Source organism: Mustela nigripes, chromosome 5 (genome assembly GCF_022355385.1).
Source record: "Mustela nigripes isolate SB6536 chromosome 5, MUSNIG.SB6536, whole genome shotgun sequence".
Lineage (NCBI taxonomy): Eukaryota > Metazoa > Chordata > Mammalia > Carnivora > Mustelidae > Mustela > Mustela nigripes.
The window spans coordinates 97375418-97397781 of NC_081561.1; the positions used below are offsets into that span (position 1 = coordinate 97375418).

Genomic DNA, 22364 nt, shown 5'->3' on the forward strand with positions numbered 1-22364 from the left:
GGAGCTGCTGTGGCGACTGACGCGAGGCGGTGGCAGAGGAGACCCACCCCTGTCCACATGGACAGTCGCAAAGGCCTCCGCTGATGCTTTCACGCCTGGGCGGGGTGGGCGGACGGCCGTAGCGGCGGCGACGGCTGCAGAGGGAGCAGAGGGCCTGGGGGCGCCTGACGGTCGCGAAAACCTAGCCGCCCCGGCGCGGCGGCTGCGGCCATTTTACGGCCCGGGACGAAGGGAGGTGTGTTTGTGGGCTCGCCTTCAGCCTCTCTTCCTGGGGCCCGCGGCTGGGGAGAGCGTCTCAGGCGGCCTGGGTAGGCGGTGGATGGGGAGTCGTGGGCCGAGAGGAACCGGGCCCGGGAAGCGCCGTCGCCGTCGCCGCCGCTCGCGTTCCCCCGGAGGGGCCTGAGGAGAAGCCCAGGCCGCGGGCCTCGCCACCCGCCAGCCCGCGGATAGGCCCAGGAGCGCCTGGCCTCCTTTTGTGTAGGCCCATCTGGACGTGGGAGCACCGCCCCCCTGACGGCCGAGTTCTAGGCCCGCAACCCTGCGGCGGCTACCCTCCGGCGGCGCGGCCCCTCATCCCGGCGACCGCGGCGGTGGTGTGGGCCATGGATTAAGAAGGAGGCGGCGTGGGAGGAGGAAGATGGCGGCTGGCAAGAGCGGTGGCAGCGCTGGGGAGATTACTTTTCTGGAAGGTACGTCTATTTCTGCTCCTGCAGGGGGAGGGATGGGGAAATACAGGAAAGTGTGGCCTCCTGGTCTCCGGATATTCAGTTATTCGCATTGGGTGGGTGTGGGGGGTGGGGGAGGTGGCAGAGGCACCGGGGGGCGGGGGCTGCTGGGGCGATGGCGGGGAGGGAATGTGCTGCGAGCGCGTTGGGTTCGAGTCCGCGGATGCGGGGGGCTTGGCCCGGGCACACCGAGCCGAGGGGGCGCAGGTGGATCCAGATACGAGCTGGAATTGGTGGGTGCCCTTTGAGAGTGCACGGGTTAAGTCTTTGACATTTTGAAATATTTTGGTGATGGCCTAAAGATGAGAGCAGATAGCGTTCCGATCTTGTTCGGTGTTCATGGAAAAAGTTAAAGATTGCTAAGGTCGGGTGAAATTGAGGGGCAGTTAGGTAGTTTTACTTGGGTATGTTTTATATACGCCCTCTGCTATTTTCTGTTTCGCAGAGCTTCAGGCTTCCTTTTGCAGCCAGTATTCCGATTAAGTCTGGCCATGTCTGATATTCTTACGAAATGTGTTTTGTTCAAGATATTTTATGAAATAGTTTATCTGAAAGTAGAGAAGGAGATTCACAATGTCAATTTGGGGACGGTCTCCAAAGCTAATAGACAAAGTTTGGGTGGTTCCATTTTTATTCACTTGTGAGGGAAAGTTAGTAGTCTTAAGAAGGGCTGTATGTTATTGTTGTGAATGGTGGTAATGGGTGACAATATTGGTTCTTTGCCCATGTAAGTAAGGACCCCCCCACCCCCCACCCAAATACTCGTAAATTCGTTGTGGTTGTGGACCAGGAACTTGAATGTTCATCACATTGCTGAATTTGACTATGGGTCCATTGTTTACACTATGGGTTCATTATTTAAATATAAAGTGAGTTCACAAATATGTTTAGAAAAATAAGTTTACTGGCTAGTGATTGTTAAAAAGGATTAGCCACTCTGGATAATTTCACAAAGATAATTTTCATATACAGTATAAGCAGTATTTTTAAAAAAATAATTAATTAGAAATGTTTCTGGATTAAGAAAGTGTATTTTAATTGTGCTACAGGTATTCTATAAGAGGGTGTAGAGGAGTAGGTATTGCCTTGCTTACGGTTATTAACAGCACCTGGAACAGTACCTGGATCACAGAGGTCCTCAGTATTACGCTAATGAACCAATTGGGCCTAACAGATAGGGGCAGATAGAGAAAGAAAGCTTAATTTTCTTAATTCTTCCTTGAGTATAACAAAGCAAAACCAAACAAAAAAACAAACTTAAAGGTGATGAGAGCTTTATGAGATTCTAATAAGAAGATGTGGAAAGCTTCTGTTTTTCTGGGTTTGTTTCATATTACCTCCCTTCTACCTCCATTCTTGTTTGACCAGAATAGATAACCTGTCAGAGACTGAGAGTGGTGCAGCTTGTGTTACAGGTGGTGCTCTGCTGTTGTTTTTTGTTTTGATATTGGAACCTCCAAAGATGGCTTGTTGATGGATACTTACTAATACATTCAGTATGCAGAAGATTGATTGTATTTTTGTACTGCAGTAAGCTTTGGACTTCTACAGTCTTCTGATTCAGTTTAAAAAAATTTTTTTCCAAGATTTTATTTATTTATCTGAGAGAGAGCATGAGCAAGAGAGCAGTAGCAGAGGGAGCAGCTGAGGGAGAGGGAGAAGCAGACTCCCTCCCTGCTGAGCAGGGAGCCTGATGTTGTCTTATCCCAGAATGCTGGGAATCATGCTCTGAGCTGAAGGCAGCTGGTAAACTGACTGAGCCAACCAGGCGCCCCTGATTCAGTTCATAATTTTGACTAGATGAACATAGGGAGGATGGAAAGAGCGTAAAAAAAAGCCAGCAAATAGGAAGCTGATGGTGAATTTTAAACTGTTGCTTTTAGTTGAGTCTAACTTAAGGGTCTAGGAATGTACAGTTACAATAAATTTTGAGTTTCACCATACTCCTTTAGCATTCTCATAAAGAAAGCAGACAGTAACTCGTTACAATATGAGCATAAGAGAAAGCAAGGATTTCAGTTTCTCATATCTGATTTTTATATATTGTACTGAGTCTTTCTAAATAAATGGAATGATTCTTGTATTTTTTTAAATTCTTTTCTTTATACTTTGAATAATAAAATACTTCACCGTAACTTGCCATACATTTTGTACTATACCATGCTTATGTTTTCAGAATATTTCCCCATAAGCCTTAGGATTTAATATTTAAACATCAATAGAGCATACTTTCCTTACTCTGGTAGAAGTACTGAAAAAAACTGAAGTAGATTTTCATTTACTCATCAGGTATTTATAGCCACCTATTCTGTGCTAGGCATTGTACAAACAACATGGTATTCCCTTATACTGTATTATTTTTCATAATAGCACTTATCACTTGATAAATTTATGCTTTTCAATCCTACTAAAATATGACCTCCATGAAAATAGTGACTTTGTCTTTTCACTATCATATTTCTTGCACTTGGAACGATTTGTTGTTAATAAAATAAACAAGATGATAGCAGTATGATACAGACTGGAAGAAATACACAGAGCAAATAAAGGAGTGGAAAAGCCATTTTACATAGTATTAAAATCAGGAAAGGCCCTTCTGAGGAGGTGACACCTTAATTCACCTTAATTTGGTAACACCTTAACTATGAGGTATTTCAGAGTATGGCCGAGAGGATGATGCCTGTAAAGTTTTGAGATGACACATGGTTCCATTTATGAAACAAAAAGGAGATCATTATGGCTGAAACAAAAAGGAGAGAGTGCTAAAAAAGAGAGGCAGCAGATCTATTTGCCAAGGTGATGATTTTTATTTTATTCTAAGAAATGGGAAGTCATTGAAGAGTTTGGAGCCAAGGAGTGATTTATCTTTTTAAAAAAATCACTTTGTTCTGTGTACAATGAAGTAGAGAAGAGGAATAAAAAAAGCAGGGACATGAGTTAGAATATTGGAGTACTCTAAAATAGAGGGGTTAGAATAGATTAGTAGATAAAAAGTACTAGGAGAGGGCGCCTGGGTGGCTCAGTGGGTTAAAGCCTCTGCTTTCAGCCCAGGTCATGATCCCAGAGTCCTGGGATCAAGCTCTGCACTGGACTCTGCTCAGAGAAGCAGGAAGCCTGCTTCTCCCTCTCTCTCTGCCGGCCTCTCTGACTACTTGTGATGTCTGTCTGTCAAATAAATAAATAAAATCTTTAAAAAAAAAGTACTAGGAGGTAAAAAACCGTTCAGTTGTAAAATAATCACAGGTGAAAAGTATAGCATAGGGAATATAGTCAGTAATACTGTAATAATGTTTTATGATAACAGATGGTGACTACCATTAGAGTAGTGAATAGTGAGTAATTATAGAATTATTAAATATGAATATATGAATATAGCATTGTGTAAAACCATCAGAGGGGTTTAGTTAGAATGGTAGCAGTGGAGCTTGGGGAACAGTGGTTAGACTGAAGATATGTTTGGATGTAGAGTTGGCCTAACTTCTTGATGGATTGTATTTTGAGAATTTTGGTTGGTGTTGTGGGGTAATTCCATATACTGAAATAGAGTAGACTGGTGGAGGAATGAGAAGTTTATGCCTCTGCTTTGGTCAAATTAAGTTTGAGGTGCCTGTTTGTCATCCGTCTTCTAAATTGTGTTTTATTTCCTTATAACTAAGTAAAATATTAATTCTGTTTCCTTTTCTGACTTCATTAGGGAAAAGGAGACTTTTGTATTTAAGGCTACTATTGTATTTAATTTTTTTAGTATAGTATCACACTAAAATTGTATGAATTTAGTTAGGCTACAACTTACATTGAACTTCTTTTTCTCTTCGTTTCTTTCTCTTCTATACATGTAAGGTTGACTCATACCCCTTTTCTACATTTGATAATAGGTTGGCAGTTTTTCTTTTCCTTCATTCATTCAGCAGGTATTTATTGAGCAACATTTAGAAACTAATCACACTACCATTCCTTTTTAACTCCTTAAGTAAGAATTTTTATTTCCTGGTATCCTCCCAGTTGAATTGATTTCGTGTACTCATGGGGGACAGTAGAGTAGAACATCCCTTAGTATGGCATTTTTCATTAGAAATGCAATGAGAACATGAACTCAGAAGCCAGAAGGCCAGGATTCAACATTTAGTTCTTACTTACTAGTTGTGTGATCTTGGATAGATTTCTTAACCTCTTTGTGTTTTTATATCTGTGAATCAAGGATAGTAATTATAATTACCTCATAAAGATGCCATGAACATTAAATGTATTATTGTATGTTTGATTCTTAGAACAATTCCAGGCATATAATCCCAAGCATTATGTGTTAGTTGGTATTATTATATTGATTTTCTTAGGGAAGAGAAGACTTCCTTTTCTTGCTTTCCTTCTCTTTCATATTGCCTTCATTTTTTAAAAATTTTTTATTTTTTATAAACATATATTTTTATCCCCAGGGGTACAGGTCTGTGAATCACCAGGTTTACACACTTCACAGCACTCACCAAAGCACATACCCTCCCCAATGTCCATAATCCCACCCCTTTCTCCCAAACCCCCTCCCCCCAGCAACCCTCAGTTTGTTTTGTGAGATTAAGAGTCACTTATGGTTTGTCTCCCTCCCAATCCCATCTTGTTTCATTGATTCTTCTCCTACCCACTTAAGCCCCCATGTTGCATCACCACTTCCTCATATCAGGGAGATCATATGATAGTTGTCTTTCTCCGCTTGACTTATTTCGCTAAGCATGATACGCTCTAGTTCCATCCATGTTGTCGCAAATGGCAAGATTTCATTTCTTTTGATGGCTGCATAGTATTCCATTGTGTATATATACCACATCTTCTTGATCCATTCATCTGTTGATGGACATCTAGGTTCTTTCCATAGTTTGGCTATTGTGGACATTGCTGCTATAAACATTCGGGTGCACGTGCCCCTTTGGATCACTACGTTTGTATCTTTAGGGTAAATACCCAATAGTGCAATTGCTGGGTCATAGGGCAGTTCTATTTTCAACATTTTGAGGAACCTTCATGCTGTTTTTTGCCTTCATTTTTATTTGAATTCATTTTACTGTTTTTCTTTCAGTTACAACCTTCTCTTTCTGAGTATTAACTAATTGTTGTGGGGTTTTTAGATTTTTTTTTTTTTTTTTTTTTTTACATTTTATTACCTTTTAAGTAATCTAGACACCCAGTATGGGGCTTGAACTCATAACCTGGAGATCAAGAGTTGTGTGCTCTACTGACTGAGCCAGCCAGTTGATTGCTCTTGATGTTGTAGGTTAACTGGTGTAGTCAGAGAGGCAAGAGGGAATGAAATTATATAGTCCACATGTCTACACTTCCGTAAATTGATTGTTTCTGTTACCATTACTTAACTGTGTTGAGTATTTGAGGAAATCAAGAGTTGTAGAGGGGTTATGTAACCTAGAAGAAGTCAGTGGGAAAATCAGAACTGGAGCTCATGATTTGACTTCTATCCTAAACTTCCTTCAGCTTTTCCTTCCTTCTTTCCTCTTTCCCTCCCTTTTTTATCCCTTTGCTTTACCCTTTCTTCCTTCTGCCTCCTTTTCCTTTGAGAAAAGGGCTAGACAAGAGAAGGAAAAATAATAGGAAATTATCAGTAATTGATGAAGCAGCACTCTAAAATGGTAAAAGCAGAAGTCACAGATCTCTTAAGGCCCAACTTCAGAAATTACCCAGTCACTTCTGCCATATCTGTTGGCAAAACAGGTCACAGAATCAACCCCAAATTAGTGGGAGGGGAAGTGGACTATCATTCAGTGGGAAAAGTGGCAAAGAATTTGTAGTCCTCTTTAATCTACACAGGTACCTTTCCTCTCCCATTTACCTGGTTTTCTTTTTAAGATTTTATTTAGTTGTCAAAGAGAGAGAGGAGAGCACAAGCAGCAGGAACAGCAGGCAGAGGGAGAAGCAGGTCCTGCTGAGCAAGGAGCCCTAGGCAGGACATGATCCCAGGACCCTGGGGTCATGACCTGAGCTGAAGGCAGATGCTTGACAGCCACCCAGGTGTCCCTGGTATTTTTTTTTTTTTTAATTCTTTCAACAAAGTTACTGTATTTCTTAAACTTGAAAATGACAGTTTTACAAGATCCAAAAGTTTCTGATATCTGGGCAATTTGGGAAGCTACAGAAAGACAGAACAAAGTTGGCCACACAATTTGTAATTTGTTTCACAGATAAAAATAGCAACATAAACAGTTATTGGTTTAACTTTTCTTTGGTAAGGGACTGATTGAAGAATTTCTGAATCCACGTAAGTGGAAATAAGAAAGGAGGAAGAATATTGAAACTTTTCTTTCCTTTTTTGTTCATTGAGTGATGTGTGGGTCATGGGAGTTGTTATTGTAATCTTTCTCTTTGTCATTACCTAAACTCTTAGGAAGCATGGTCACATAATTTATATTAAAAATTAAACTAACACTATGTCAATACAAAACACAACAGTCTGTACAAAGTCAAAGACACAATATTAATGAGCACAATTACGACCCATCTAAGTTGTATATATTGCTGAGAATGATGCAGCGTGGATGGATGGTGATCTCTTACTCTGAACTGCAAATTATGGTTGCAAACATCAGCTAAAACAACAAAGAAAGGCAGAAAGTAAGTACAGAAGGTAGATAAGCTATGCACTATCCATTTGACACTAAAAATGGTGTTGCATCAGCTCCTACTTTTTGGGTTATCTTAGGTTTTGTACTTCACAGAATTTTCTGCATCCAGTCAGCAAAAATTAGGACCTCTTGTCTCCTGAGGATACTGACTTTCAGTGCTAAAAGTGGGACAGTTCTAGGCAAATGGGGACATGTAGACACTGCCTTATTCCAAGTTAACAATTGCTCTGAGGCCATCTGAAGTTAAAGGTTTGATTAGTAATACAATAAATGATATTCTGATCTCACCTTTGGAGGTGTTTTGCTATTTCAAATACATTTTATGTTTGGTTTTTAGTATGGTTGAGTTCCCTCCCCACCCCCACATTAACTATATTATAATCTTTGAAATAGAGCAGGGAGAAAAAAAAGCAGTACTGTGTCCAATAAATAGTAAATTCACTTCTTCATTTTCTGCAAAGATTAAAACCATTTTTTAGGACATAAAGAGCTAGAAATTCCTTGAGACTTTTTGTAGACAATGTAGTAACCGTGTTGTCTTTACAGATTCAAAAATCTGTAAACTTTCTACCCCACAACCTCCTATGTATGAATCTGCCACTAAATCTTGAAAACATGGTGAAAATACTACTTTGACTCTACCTCCATAAAAACAGTATCTTCCCTGCCTCCGTAACTCCTATGTTTGGATGAAATGGGATTCCAGGTATTTTTGTCATTTAATCATTTCTTTACCCTAGGTTGGTCTCCGCTATTATCATCATAGGGCATTTATCAAAGAATGATTTAGTTTTTTCCTAATAGTGGTTAAGTCTGAGAATATCAGCTTTTCCTTCACAGTTTCAGTACCAACTCTTGAGTCTCCTTTATCTTCACTATTTACAAGCTTTATCTGTTTCTAAAATTTACCCCCTAATTTAAGCTTACTGTGAAACTCTTTCAATTTTTTTCTTGTTGAATTCTGCATTTAATGTTCCGAATTAAAGTGTCATTGGTCCACTTCCCTGTATACTGCAGCCATCTCTTACTCTGATGATCTTCTCACCTTTCTTTGGAGCAGAAGGAACAATACGACAATCATTTCTGAGTTGTTAATGTCCTGGCTGTGCAATTTTGTGTACATTAGGCTTGAGATAACTGAGTTCTTAGAATTGTGTTTTCTGTGTTAAGGTAGAACCAACTGCATTACTTTGGGATAAGATACCACCACTTGATATTTCTGTTCTATAGAAGATTGGGGGCTTTCAGAAACACCAGCAGCACCAGACAGCTGCCTGATCATGACCTTGGACAAAACTAAGTATATGCTGGCATCCTGCCAAAAGATCCGTAGAAACGCACTGAATGGAATGAAGAAGTAGGTAGATAAACCAAGAGAACTCCAAACAGTAACTGGATCCTGAGGCAAAGGATGTGTGGTTTTGGTGACTCCCAGAGAAGTTTAATTTCGTATCACTCCCATATTCAGACTTCATCTTGAAGTAGTACTGGATAATCTCTTGGTCTTCTGTGCAAAGTACAAATGTTTTATAGAGAGAATCACCTCAGCTGGGTGATTTTTCTGCTTCATGTAGCATCTATGAGTGTTTTTCAGTGGTAGTTTGACTGGTCTGGAGGTTACAAGATGGCTTCGTTTAAATGTCTGACTCTGGTGGGTATTGAAAGGTAGGCTTTTGTCTCTCCATGTAGTGTAAAGGCCTGTTCACATTGTCTCTTCAGCAGGGTACTCAGACTTGTAACATGATTGGTCAGAGCTCCAAGAGACTGCCTTGGAGAATCCTGACAGGTTCTTGAGGAAGACTGGGGCTATACTGCTATAGAATCACCTGAAATTGCTTTAATTGAGATTTTCTGACATTTGCATTTAATTCCTCTTTATTTATTTATTTTTTATTGTTCTTATACTTCTAAGTTTCAGAAATTCTATCATAGTGACCCTGTTAAAAATTTATCCTATTTTTCATTATTTTTCTTAAAGATTTTTCTGAGAGAGAGAGAGCAACTGCATGCCTGTGAGTGGTGCATGGGGCAGAGGCAGAGGGAGAAACAGACTAGACTCCCTGCTGAGCAAGGAGCCTGATGCAGGAGTCAGTTCTAGGACTCCTGGAACATGACATGAACTGAAGACAGATACTTAACCACCTAAGCCACCAGGCACCCCTCTTATTTTTCCAACCTTATAGTGATAGTTTAAAAATTATTGGGAAATATTTCCTAAGAATACTTACTAGACTAAAGAAAACATTACCAGTACAGTTGAAGCTGGGGTGATCCCCATCCTTTTTGCATCCTCTACCTCCAGGGGTAACTATTGTCCTTGATTTGGTAGTTATCTTCCTCATGCAGTCCATTGTCTTTTACTCTTTTCTCTTTTTTTTAAAATTACTTTATTTATTATAAAGAGTATACATGGGTGAGTGGGGGGAAAGGCTGAGCGAAAGGGAGAGAAAGAATCTCAAGCAGACTCCAGGCTGAGTGTGGAGCCTGATGAGGAGCTCGATCTCACAACTTTATGATCATGACCAAAACAAAATCTGGAGTCAGACACTTAACTGACTGAGCCACCCAGGCACCCCATGTACTTTTTTATTCTTTATGTATGTATCTCTAGACCCTGTGTTTGTAAATTATTTTGCATGTCTTAGAACATTTTATGAATTACATTCTGTATTTTTTTACACCTTGCAGAAATTTTTCATTCTTACTGCATTGGTTGAGAGATTAATGTTATGAGAATTATTCTAGTACTTGCATTTTTTTTTTTAATTTATTTGACAGAGAGATCACAAGTAGGCAGAGAGGCATGCAGAGAGAGAGGGGGAAGCAGGCTCCCTGCTGAGCACAGAGCCCGATGTGGGGCTCGATCCCAGGACCCTGAGCTCACAACCTGAGCCGAAGGTAGAGGCTTTAACCCACTGAGCCACCCAGGTGCTCCTCTAGTACTTCCATATTCATTGCCATTTAGGATTTCCTAATATGAATATACTACAGTTTATACATCCCTGTTTGTGGAAATTTAGGTTGTATCCATCTTTTTATTATTACATTGCTACTGTGTATACTGTCATGTGTTTCATATTGCTACTGTGAAATCTTTTTACTTTTACTTGTGTGTGTGCGTGTGTGTGTGTGTGTGTGTGTGTGTGTGTGTCTAGGGCAGAGGTCACCAAACTTTTACTGTAAAAGGCCAGATAGTAAATATTTTACACTTTGCAATCTGAATTTACCGTGTTGCAGTTACTCAATGCTGTTATTTTAGCAAGAAGGCAGTCATAGATGAGACATAAGCAAATGAGTATGGCTGTGCCAGTAAAACTTGATAGACACTGAAATTTGAATTGCATATAATTTTCATATGTTATGAAATATGATTTTCCCCCCAACCATTTAAAAATGTTAAAGCCATTCTTAGCTCATGGGCCTCATAAAAACAGACGGCAGGCCAGATTTGGCAGGGCCATACTTTGCTAACACATGATCTAGTATATCCCTTAGTGATGAAATTATTAGGTCATGTGCAATTTCAGCTTCATGTAGGTATTGTCAAAATGATCCCCAAGTGTTTAGACTAACACTTTTTAAGTTATCCAGTTTAGGGGTGCCTGGGTGGCTCAGTCGGTTAAGCATCTGCCTTTGGTTCAGGTCATGATTCTAGGGTCGTTGGATCAAGCCCTCTGTTGGGCTCCCTGCTCAGCAGGCGTGGTCTACTTCTCCCTCTCTCTATGCCCCTGCTCAAGGGCACTCTCTCTCTAATAAATAAAATCTTAGAACATAAAATGTTAATAAAAAAAGAAGTTTTCCAGGACGCCTGGGTGGCTCAGTGGGTTAAGCATCTCCCTTTGGCTCAGGTCATGATCTTAGGGTCCTGGGATCAAGCTCCACATCAGGATCTCTGCTCAGCAGGGAGCCTGCTTCCCCCTCTCTCTCTGCCTGCTGCTCTGCCTACCTGTGATCTCTCTTTCTCTGTCAAATAAATAAATAAAATCTTTAAAAAAAAAAGTTTTCTAATTTATGCACATCGTCACCCACTTCACAGTGTTTGGTGTTTTACTTTTTGCTAATCTGATGGGATTATCAGATGGTGTTTTTAATTTATAATACTCTGGTTTATAGTGAGATTAAGTATCTTTATTGCTGCATTAAAAAAAACTATTAATTAATCGTTCACTCAGTATTCAAAAAATATCGCGTGCCAGTGGTGCCTGGATGTTTCAGTCCTTAAGCCTTCAACTCAGCTCAGGTCATGATCTGGGATCATGCCCAGCAATCAAGCTCCCTGCTCAGTGGGGAGCCTGCTTACTCTCAGCTCTCTGCACTTGTGTTCCTTCTCTCACTGTCTCTCTCTCTCAAATAAATAAAATCTTTAAAGAATATATATATAGAGAGAGTGCCCACCTAGAGTTAATCCCTATTCTGTGAGTTTGGGGCACATGAGTAAAGTAAACAAAATACCCCATAAGTTTGTTTTTGTGCTTGTAGGGTTATTTTATGTTCTGTTCTTATTTGCTCATTCATATCTTCTACGTATTTTGTTTTTCTTTTGGAGTGTTGGGGTTCATTATATACTCTGGACAGTAAATTGGATTGGTTGAATTATATGAATTGGTTGAATTATATGAATTGAACATATATCTTATGAAATTATTTTTTAATGAATGAAATAATTTATGAACAGAATTTTTTAATGTACCATAGTTATTTGTTGTTGTTTTTCCCCCAGTGGCTTGTGCTTCTTGTGATGTAAGACATCCTTTGGTCTTTTGGTCCTTTGTATTAATAACTTTTTTGTTTTAATAATTACTGTTCTTTAGTTTTTATGAGAACAGGAGTGCCAGTCAGGTATACAGGTCAGGTTAACAGAATTAGGAAATCTGTTTGTAGTATGTATATTATGTTACTTTATATTAAGAGATATTTTAAAGACTTTATTAAATATTTGCAAGTGATATATTATAAAAGATTAATATCCAAAATATACAAAGAACTCCTATAACTCATTAGCAGAAACATCCAAATAATCCAATTAAAAGTAGACAAAAGGAGTATCTTGGTGGTTCATTTGGTTAATCATCCAACCTTGATCTCAGCTCAGGTCTTAATCTCAGGGCTGTGAGTTCAGGCACCATTTAAAAAAAAAAAAAAAGAAAGAAAGAAAGAAAATGGAGAAAATACTTGAATAGACATTTTTCCAAAGAATACCTACAGATGGCCAACAGATACATGAAAAGGTGCTCAACTGTCACTCACCATTCCATTCGTCCTCTCATCATTCAAAATATATCTGAAGGAAACAGTGTCGGGGGGGAGGTGGGTAAAGATTAAATAGGTGATGAGAATTAGGAATGTACTTGTGATGAGCGCTGGGTGTTATATGGAAGTGTGGAATCACTATATTTTACACGTGAAAACTAATGCTACACTGTAAGTAAAAACTTTTTAAAAAACCACTATGTCAAAGAGATAACTGCACCCACATATTCATAGTAGCATAATTATAATAGTCAAGACATAGAAAAGGCCAAAGTGTCCATTGACAGGTGAATGGATAAGGAAGTTGTAGTACATATATACAATGGGATATTATTCATTCATAAAAAATAAGGAAATCTGCAATTTGTGACAACATATGTGGACCTTGAGGGCATTTTGCTAAGTGAGATAAGTCAGACAGAAAGATACTGTGTGATCTCACTTATATGTGGAATCTAGAAAAAAGAGATCAGATTTATGATTATCTGAGGCAGGGAATGAGGTGAAGGGTAGGAGACTTGGAGAAGATGGTCAGAAGGTACAAACTTCCCGTCCTGGGGATTTAATGTACAAAATGATGACTACAGTTAACATTCCTGTGCAGCACTTTTAAAAGTTCTTGAGAGTAAATAATCACGGGAAAAATTTCTCATGAGTTTTCATGTGATGAGTTGTCATCACAAGGAAAAGAACTTTTGGCTTTGTGTCTATATGAGGTGATGGATGATAACTGAATTTACTATGGTGGTAATTTCACAATACATTTAAGTCAGGTCAGTATGCTGCACATCTTAAATTTATACAGTGGTATATGCAAAAAAATTGCAAAATAAAACAGACTTTTTTCCTAACCATGCAAAATACTTATTTTTTTTAATGCCTTTTTTAAAGGGCAGTTTCAGGTTCACAGGAAAGATGCCAGGAAGATACAAAGATTTTTTGTGTACCTTTTACTTCCACGCATGCATAGCTTCCACCTGTATCAACATCTCCCAGCAGAGTGGTATATTTATTCCAGTTGGTGAGCCTATATTGACATAGGGGCACCTGGCTGGCTCAGGTGGAAGAGTGTCTGACTCTTGATCTTGGGGTTGTGAGTTTGAGCCCCATGTTCAGTATAGAGATTAATTAAACCTACATTGACATATCATAATCACCCAAGGTCCATATTTACAATATGATTCACTCTTGCTGTCTTAGAGTCTGTGGGTTTAGACAAATGTGTAATGCCTTGTATCCATCATCAACATACCATATAGAGTATTTTCAGTGCCGTAAAATTCTGTACTCCACCTGTTTTTCCTTCAAATCTGTCTCCCCCAACACATTTTTGGAAATTACTGATCTTTTTACTGTCCCTATAGTTTTGCCTTTTCCAGAATGTCATATAGTTGAAATCATATGGTATGTGGCCTTTTTTTTTTTAAGATCTTATTTAATTTATTTATTTGAAAGTGAGTGGTCAGAGGGGAAGAAGAGAGGGTCAGAGGGAGAGGCAGACTTCCCCCCTGAGCAGGTAGCCCAATGCAGGACTCGATCCTGGGATTCCAGGATCATGACCTGAGCCAAAGGCAGTTGCATAACTAACTGAGCCACCATAACTGGTGCCCCAGTATGTAGTTTTTTCACATTTGTTTCTTTCCATTAGTATTATGCATATAAGTTTCCTCCATGTCTTTCATGGGTTGATAGCTAATTCCTACCTCGGGAAATAATATTCCATTGTCTGGATGCACATAATTATTCATTCACCTACTGAAGGAAATCTTGGTTGCTTCCAAGTTTTGGCAGTTATGATAAAGCTGCTATAAACATTTGTGTGCAGATTTCATTATGGCTGTAAGTTTTTAACTCCTTAAATACCAAGGAGTGCAATTGCTGTATGTTAACAGTATATGTAGTTTTGCAGGAAACCACAAAACTACCATTTTGTATTCTCACCTGCAATGAATGAGAATTCTTATTGTTCCACATCCTCACCAGCAACTGGTGGTGTCAGTGTTTTCAGAGTTTAGCTAGGTGTGTAGTGGTATCTCATTGTTTTAATTTGCATATCCCTGATGACCTGTGATGTAGAGCATCTTTTCATATGCTTATTTGGCATCTTTGTATCTTTGGTGAGGTGTCTATTAAGATGTTTGGCCCCTTTTTAAAAAATTGAGGAATAGTTGACACAGAGTAGTGAATTAGTTTCACTACTGTGAATTACTGTACAACACAGTAATTCCACAAGTCTGTACATAATGCTCACTACAAGTGTAGCTACTATTGGTCACCATACAATGCTATTATGATACTATTGACTATATTCTCTATTCTGTGCCTTTTATTTGAAAAGATTTATTTACATATTAGAATGTATGCATGCATGAGCAGGAAGGGGGTATGCCAGAGCAGAGGGAGAAAGTCTTCAGCAGACTCCACTGGGTCTCAAGACTTTGAGATCAGGACCTGAGCCAAAATCAAGTGTCAGACGCTTAACCACGTGCACCCTGTGCAGTGCCTTTTATCCATGTTATTCATTCTATAATAGGAAGCCTGTATGTCCTACTCCCCTTCACCCATTTGCCTATTCTACCACCCTCCTCTCTTCCCATTTTGAAAACAAGTTTATTACTGACTTTTTAAAAAAAGGATTTATTTATTTGAGAGAAAGAGAAAAAGAGCAAGAGCATGAGTAGGTGGGGGGAAAGGAATAAGTGGACTCCCTGCTGAGAGGGAGCCCTATATGGGGCTCAAACCCAGGGCCTCCAGGATCACAACCTGAGCCAAAGACAAGCACTTAACCAATTGAGCCACCCAGGCAGTCCCTTATTGTTGACTTTTATCAGATTTGTCTTCTGCAAATATTTTCTCCTAGTCTGTGGATTGTCTTTTAGTTTTCTTGACATTATCTTTTTTAGAGCGGAATTTCTTTTTTTTTTTTCCTTTTTTAAGTGGTAGTGTGATTCTACTTTATTTATTTATTTCAGTCTTACTTAGTTACCATACAGTGCAGTATTGGTTTCTGGAGTAGAATTCAGTGATTCATCACTTAACTACAACACCCACAGTGCTCATCACAAGTGTTCTCCCTAATACCCTTCACTCACCTCCCTCCATGAACCCTCAGTTTGTTCTTGAAGAGTCTGTTATGGTTTATTTCCCTTTATCCCTTCTCCCTCTTCCAGTGTGTTCATCTGATTTCTTTTTTAACTTCCACATATGAGTGAGATCATGGTATTTGTTTTTTTCTGACTGACTTATTTTCCTTGGCATAATATACTCCAGCTCCATCCACATCATTGCAGATGGCAAAATTGCATTCTTTTTGATGACTGAGTAATATTCCATTGTATATATATACACCACATCTTTGTCCATTCATCAGTCAGTGGACATATGGGCTCTCTCCATAATTTGGGTATTGTTGATAATGCTGCTATAAAGATCAGGGTGTGTGTACCCCTTTGAATTTGTGTTTTTGTATACTTAGGGTAAATACCTAGTGCAATTGCTGAGTAGTAGGGTGGTTCTATTTTTAACTGCGTGAGAAACCTCCATACTGCTCTTGAGTGGCTGCACCAGTTTATAGTTCCCACCAATAGTGTAAGAGTTTCCCCCCAGAAGTTCTTAATATTAATGAAGTCTAATTTATCAGTTCTTTCCTGGAGTGTCCTTTGGATGTAGTGTCTAAAAATCATTGTCATACCCAAGGTAATCTAGGTGTTCTCTTGTGTTATCATGTAGGAGTTTTATAGTTTTGTTTGCATTTTACAGTTAGGTGTATGATCAATTTTGAATTTTTTTTTCTGTGTCTTGGGTCTTTTTTTTTTTTTTTTTGCATGTGGATGTCCAGTTGTTCCAGCACCATTTTTTTAAAAGACTAATTTTTGTTCCATTGTATTGCCTTTTTCTCCTTTGTCAAAGGTAAGTTCTTTTATGTTCATGTTGCTCTATTTTGGGCTCTCTGCTTTTTCCCACTGATTTGTTTGTTCTTTTGCCAACACCATACTGATTTGATTATTGCAGTTTTATAGTAAGATGCAAAGTTGGGTAGTGTCAGTCATCCAGATATGTTCTTCATAAGTACTGTGTTGCCTATTCTGGGCCTTTGGCCTCTGTACATAAACTTTAGAATCTGTTTCTTACTATCTACAAAATAACTTGGTGACATTTTGATTGTGGTTACATTGAATCTATAAGTAAAGTTGGGAAGAATTGGTAACTTGACAATATTGAACTGTGCTATCCATGATATTATTTCATTTTATTTTTATTTCATTTATTAGAGTTTTGTAGTTTCCCTCATATAGATCTTGTATGTATTTTGTTAGCTTTATAGCTAAGTATTATCTTTCGGGGCATGCTAATGTAAGTGGCATTGTGTTTTTAATTTAAAATCCTGCTTTTTCATTATTGGTGTATTGGAAAGCAGATGAACTTTTGTATCAACCTTGTATCCTGCAGTCTTAACTATAATTGCTTATTAGTTGCAGAAAGTTTTTTTGACCTACTGGTTTGGATTTTCTATGTAAGTGATCATATCTTCTGTGAGCAAAGAGAGTTTTATTTTTTCCTTCCCAGTCTATATCCCTCCTATTTCTTTTTCTTGTTTTATTGAATTAGCTAGAATTCCTAGTGCAGTGTTGAAAAAGAACAAGAGTATCATTTTCCCCTGGTACCTGATCTTAGTGGAAGAGCTTCAGTTTCTCACCATTATATATAATGTTAGCTGTAGATTTTTGTAGATATTCTTTATTAAGTTTAGGGAATTCCCAGGTATTCCTAATTTACTGATGTTTTTTGTTTTGTTTTTTTAAATCATGAATAGGAGTGGAATTTTATCAAGTGATTTTTCTGGGATGCCTGAGTGGCTTGGTTGAGCGATTGCCTTCAGCTCAAGTCATGATCCTGGACTCCCAGGATTGAGTCCCGATCAGGCTCACCTTCCCACTCACATTCTCACTCTCTCTCATTCTCTCTCTCAAATAAATAAAATCTTTTTTTTTTAAGTGCTTTTTCTGCCTCCGTTGATGTAATTGTATGACTTTTCTTTTTTAGCCTATACATGGACTTAATGGATTCCATTAATTGACTTTTGAATATTTAGTCAGTCTTGCAAAGCTGGGACAAATCCCATTTGGTTATCGGGTATAATTCTTCTTAAACATTGTTGGATTCAGTTTGTTAATATTTTGCATCTGTGTTCACAAGAGATATTGTTTGTAGTTTTCTTATAATGTCTCTGTCTGGTTTGATAATTAGGTCTCATGAATGCTTCTATCTTTTGAAAGAGTTAGAGAATTGATACAGTTTCTTCCATAAGTGTTTGATAGAATTCAACAATTAATCCATCTGGGCTTGGTGCTTTCTGTTTTGGAAAGTGATTTTCTAAGATATTATTTGTCAGAGAGAGAGAGAGAAAGAGAGAGAGAGCACGCGCGCAAGCAAGGGGAGCAGCAGGGAGAGGGAGAAACAGGCTCCCCACTGAGCAAGGAGCCCAAACTGGGGCTCCATCCCAGGACTCTGGGATCATGGCCTGAGCTGAAGGCAGATGCTTAATCATCTGAGCCATGCAGGTGCCCCTGTTCCTATAAATTCATTGAAGAGTTTTATGGCCCAGAATGTAGTCTTTGTGATTGTTCCATGTGAGCTTGAGAAAAAATGTGTTTTTTCTGTTGTTGGATGAAGTGGTCTGTAGATGTCAGTAATCTGCAGTTGATTGATAGCATTACTGGGGTCACATGTGTTCTCAACTGATTCTCTGCCACCTGGAACAGTACATTTCCAATACAGGAATGTTACAGTCTCCAGCTGTGATAATGGATTCATCTATTTCTCTTACAGTTTTTTAGTTTTTGCCTCACATAGTTTAACAGTGTTCTTAAGTATATACCTGTTAGGGATTATTATGTCTTCTTTAAGAATCGACTGTTAGTATAATGTAGTACCCATTATCTCTAATAACTTCCCTTGCTTTGACATCTACTTTGTCTGAAAATACAGTTACTCCTGCTTTCTTTTGATTATTGTTTGCATGGTATATTTTTCTCCATCTCTTTACTTTTAATCTATATTTGTCTATTTAGTGTCTGTTTAAAATGTGTTTCTTGGGGACACCTGGGTGGCTCAGTAGGTTGGACGACTGCCTTCGGCTCAGGTCATGATCCCGGAGTCCCGGGATCGAGTCCCGCATCAGGCTCCCAGCTCCATGGGGAGTCTGCTTTGCTCTCTGACCTTCTCCTCGCTCATGCTCTCTCTAACTGTCTCTCTCTCTCAAATAAATAAATAAAAATCTTTAAAATAAAATAAAATGTGTTTCTTGTAGGTGGCATATGGTTGAGTCTTGTTTGATCCACTTGGAGTCTTTTGATTGGTGCATCTAAACCATTGATACTCAGAATGATTATTGATAGAGTTGGATTAGTGTCTACAATATCTGTTAGGGTTTCTACATGTTGTGATGTGATTTTGTTTTTTGAATTATATTTATAATTTTCAAATGTTAACTGTTGCTTTTGGAATAAACTCGACTTGATTATAATACATTACTCTTTACATATTACTGGATTTGATTTCCTGATATTTAATTAGGGTTTTATATCTGTCTCCATGAGAGAGTGGTAATTTTCCTTCCTTGCATGCCATTGTCATGTTTGGTATTAGGTATTCTCACTTTGCAAAATGAACTGTAGAATGTTTCTTTCTTTCTTTCTTTTTTTAAATATTCTGGGAAAATGAATTTGTTGCTATTTCTTAGAGGATCGAAAGAAATTACTAGAGGGTGTGTGGTTGGCTCAGATTTTTTTTTTTAAGATTATATATATTTATTTGACAGACACAGCAAGAGAGGAACACAAGAAGGGGGTATGAGAGGAGAAGCAGGCTTCCCACTGAGTAGGGAGCCCAATGTGGGACTCAGTACCAGGACCCCGGGATCATGACCTGAGCAGAAGGCAGATGCTTAACGACTGAGCCACCCAGGCACCCCAGAGCACATGATTCTTGATCTTGGGGTCATGAGTTTAAGTCCCATGTTGGGGGTAGAGTATACTTAAAAACAATAGCAGTAACAGCAGAGAACTATATTATTTCCCGTAAAATCCAAATAACCTTTTTTTTTTTTAAGGAAATAGCTATAGAGAGGCCTTTTGGGTCTGAATATTTCATGTAAAGATTTGTAATAATTCAGTTTCTTTTATTGATGCAGCAGTGTTCAGATCTCATTGTGCCAGTTTGGTAATATTTGTGTAGGTATTTAGGTATTGTAGGTATTTAGGTACCTTGTAGGTATTTAGTCAGCTATTAAGTCAGTTCCTCCCCATCCACCATTTTAATCTTTCATCAATTTAGTTGTATCTCTCATTTACCATTATGTCCTTTCTGGTTTTTTTTGTTCTTAAGCGTTTCTCCTTCCTCTCCCCTCCCTCCATTACTGTTGTATTAGTGAAGGGTATGGAAAAAATGCATTTATTTAATTTGTGATACTTAACTAGGATCCGTCTTCAACCTTTTATCTCTCCTTCCACTCAATTTCGTAAGTGGAGTACAGTGGACATTATTTTCTACTCTCATTATTTCTAATGAACCATAGCAGGATATTGAAATATGGTAACACTCTCAAAGACTTTTGAGGATTCATGTTTTTGTTTCTACTCCCAAGTTGCCCTAAACTCGTGTTTTTAAAATTTGTTTTATAATTTATTTTTTTATTGACAATAATTGCTTTCATGAGGTTATTCTTTCATTTATTCATTTGTAGGTTCTAATCTGCTGTCAGTTAGAAAATCATATGACTAGATTTATTTGAATTGTGTGTATAGGGTCCTAGTTCCTTCAGTGTATAAATAATGAACATTTCTTGACTTTTTGCTACCTAGTGACTTTTTTGATTAACTTGCCTAACTCATTTGTTGGGTACTAGTTGCTGGTTCATGAGTCTTTATTAGGCTAGTAATGATTATAGTTCATTACCTTTTCTGTCTTGGTAATGTAACTTTTCACCTAACCATTTTTTTTTTTTTTAAAGATATTACCTATTTATTTGAGAGAGAGAGCATATACACAAGCGGCGGGGGATGGAGGGTAAAGGCAGAGGGGGAGCGGAAGCAAACTCCCACTGAGCTAGGAGCCTGACCTTGTCCCCTCCATCCCAGACCCCCAAGATGAGCCAAAGCAGACACTTAACTGAATCACACGTGTGCCCCCTAGCCATCTTTTTTAAAACCGGGTTCATTTTACGTTTGATTTTTTTTTTTTCTAAAGTCCTTTTGGGGAATAATTTTAAATTCATAGAGAAGTTTCAAAGATGTTACACAGAGTTCTGTATCCCATTTATGCATCTTTCTGTGGTGTTGACACCTTACATGATCATCGTACGTTTGTCAAAAACTTGGAAATTAATGTGAGTATAATACCATTACCTAAAACAGACTTTATTTGGATCTCCCTAGTTGTTTCACTGATGTCCTTTTTTTTTTTTTTTTAAGATTTTATTTATTTAGACCGAGAGATCACAAGTAGGCAGAGGCAGGTGGTAGGGGGGCGGGGGGGAGCAGGCTCCCTGCTGAGCAGAGCGTCCAATGTGGGGCTTCATCCCAGGACCCTGAGACCATGACCTGAGCTGAAGGCAGAGGCTTAACCCACTGAGCCAACCAGGCACCCCACTGATGTCTTTTTTTTAATTCCAGGGTCCAATCCAGGATATCACACTGCATTTGGTTGTTACATCTCCTTAGTCTTCTCTGATGTGTGTACAGTTTCTTAATCTTGTTTTTCATAACCTTGATGGTTTTAAAAGCATACAAGTCAAGTATTTTGTAGACTGTTTTTTAGTTTGAGTTTATCTGATGTTTTCTCGTGATTAAACAGGCATTATGAGTTTTGGGGAAGAAGACCACAGGACTGAAATGGCATTTTCATCACATATTAAACAGTATATCCCATGAATAAGATATCACTTTTGATGGCTGAGGTAATGATTGTCAAATTTTTTTCACTGTCAGTTTACTTTTTTCTCCTTTTTGTAGTTAGTTCTTGGAAGCAAGTTAATAAGTCCAGTATATACTGAAGGGGAAGGGAATTAAGTTTCATATCTTGCGGGAAAGAGTTTGTGCATATATCATTTGGAATTCTTTTTTAAGGAAGATAGGGTGGCATTGGGTCGCTTAATTGGTTAAGTGTCTGCCTTTGGCTCAGGTTATCATCTCGGGGTCCTGGGATCAAGCCCCACATTGGGCTACCTTCTTGGTGGGGAGTCTGCTTCTCCTCGCTCGCTCTCTCAAATAAATTAAAAAAAAAACTTAAAAAAAAAGGAAGATAGATCTTTTCTCCCGATTAATTTATTTATTCAATCATTTATGTTAGTATGGATTTGTGAATATTTGTTTTATTTTGGGGGTTATAATCCAGGACTGTTGTTTATTTTTGCTAAAATTGTTTCAGGTTTGTTCACCTGTTTGTTGGGAGGTTCAATTTGGCTCCTGAAACCTTTTGACATTACCCCATCTTAAAAAAAAAAAAAAAAAAAAAAAACCTCCTTATTTTCTGGCATACAGAATGCTCTGGACTGATCTTGTATTTTCTCTGCTCCATCCCTGTAATCGGTTATTTCTTCTAGGAGCCCAGACTCCTTTTATTAGAGAATGGTATTTAGAAATGATATTTAGAAATCTGGTTAAGTGTGCTTGTTGCCTCTGGGGTGTCACTGTTTTCTAGATCTCAGAAGGCAAAGCCTTAGTTTTGTAGACTCCTAACCCTTGGTACAAGACATACCTGTATATGT

At 38.5% G+C, this 22364-nt stretch overlaps 1 protein-coding gene across 6 annotated transcripts in view; it reads left to right on the forward strand.

Moving 5' to 3' along the window:
- The first annotated feature begins 605 nt into the window (after positions 1-605).
- Positions 606-22364, forward strand: part of SENP6 (SUMO specific peptidase 6) — a 124672-nt gene continuing 102913 nt past the window's right edge. For all 6 annotated transcript variants that reach the window (XM_059400945.1, XM_059400948.1, XM_059400951.1 and 3 more), the window contains exon 1: positions 606-689. In XM_059400945.1, the coding sequence (XP_059256928.1) occupies positions 638-689 (52 nt within the window). In that variant the 5' untranslated portion in view covers positions 606-637. The remainder of the gene's footprint in view (positions 690-22364) is intronic.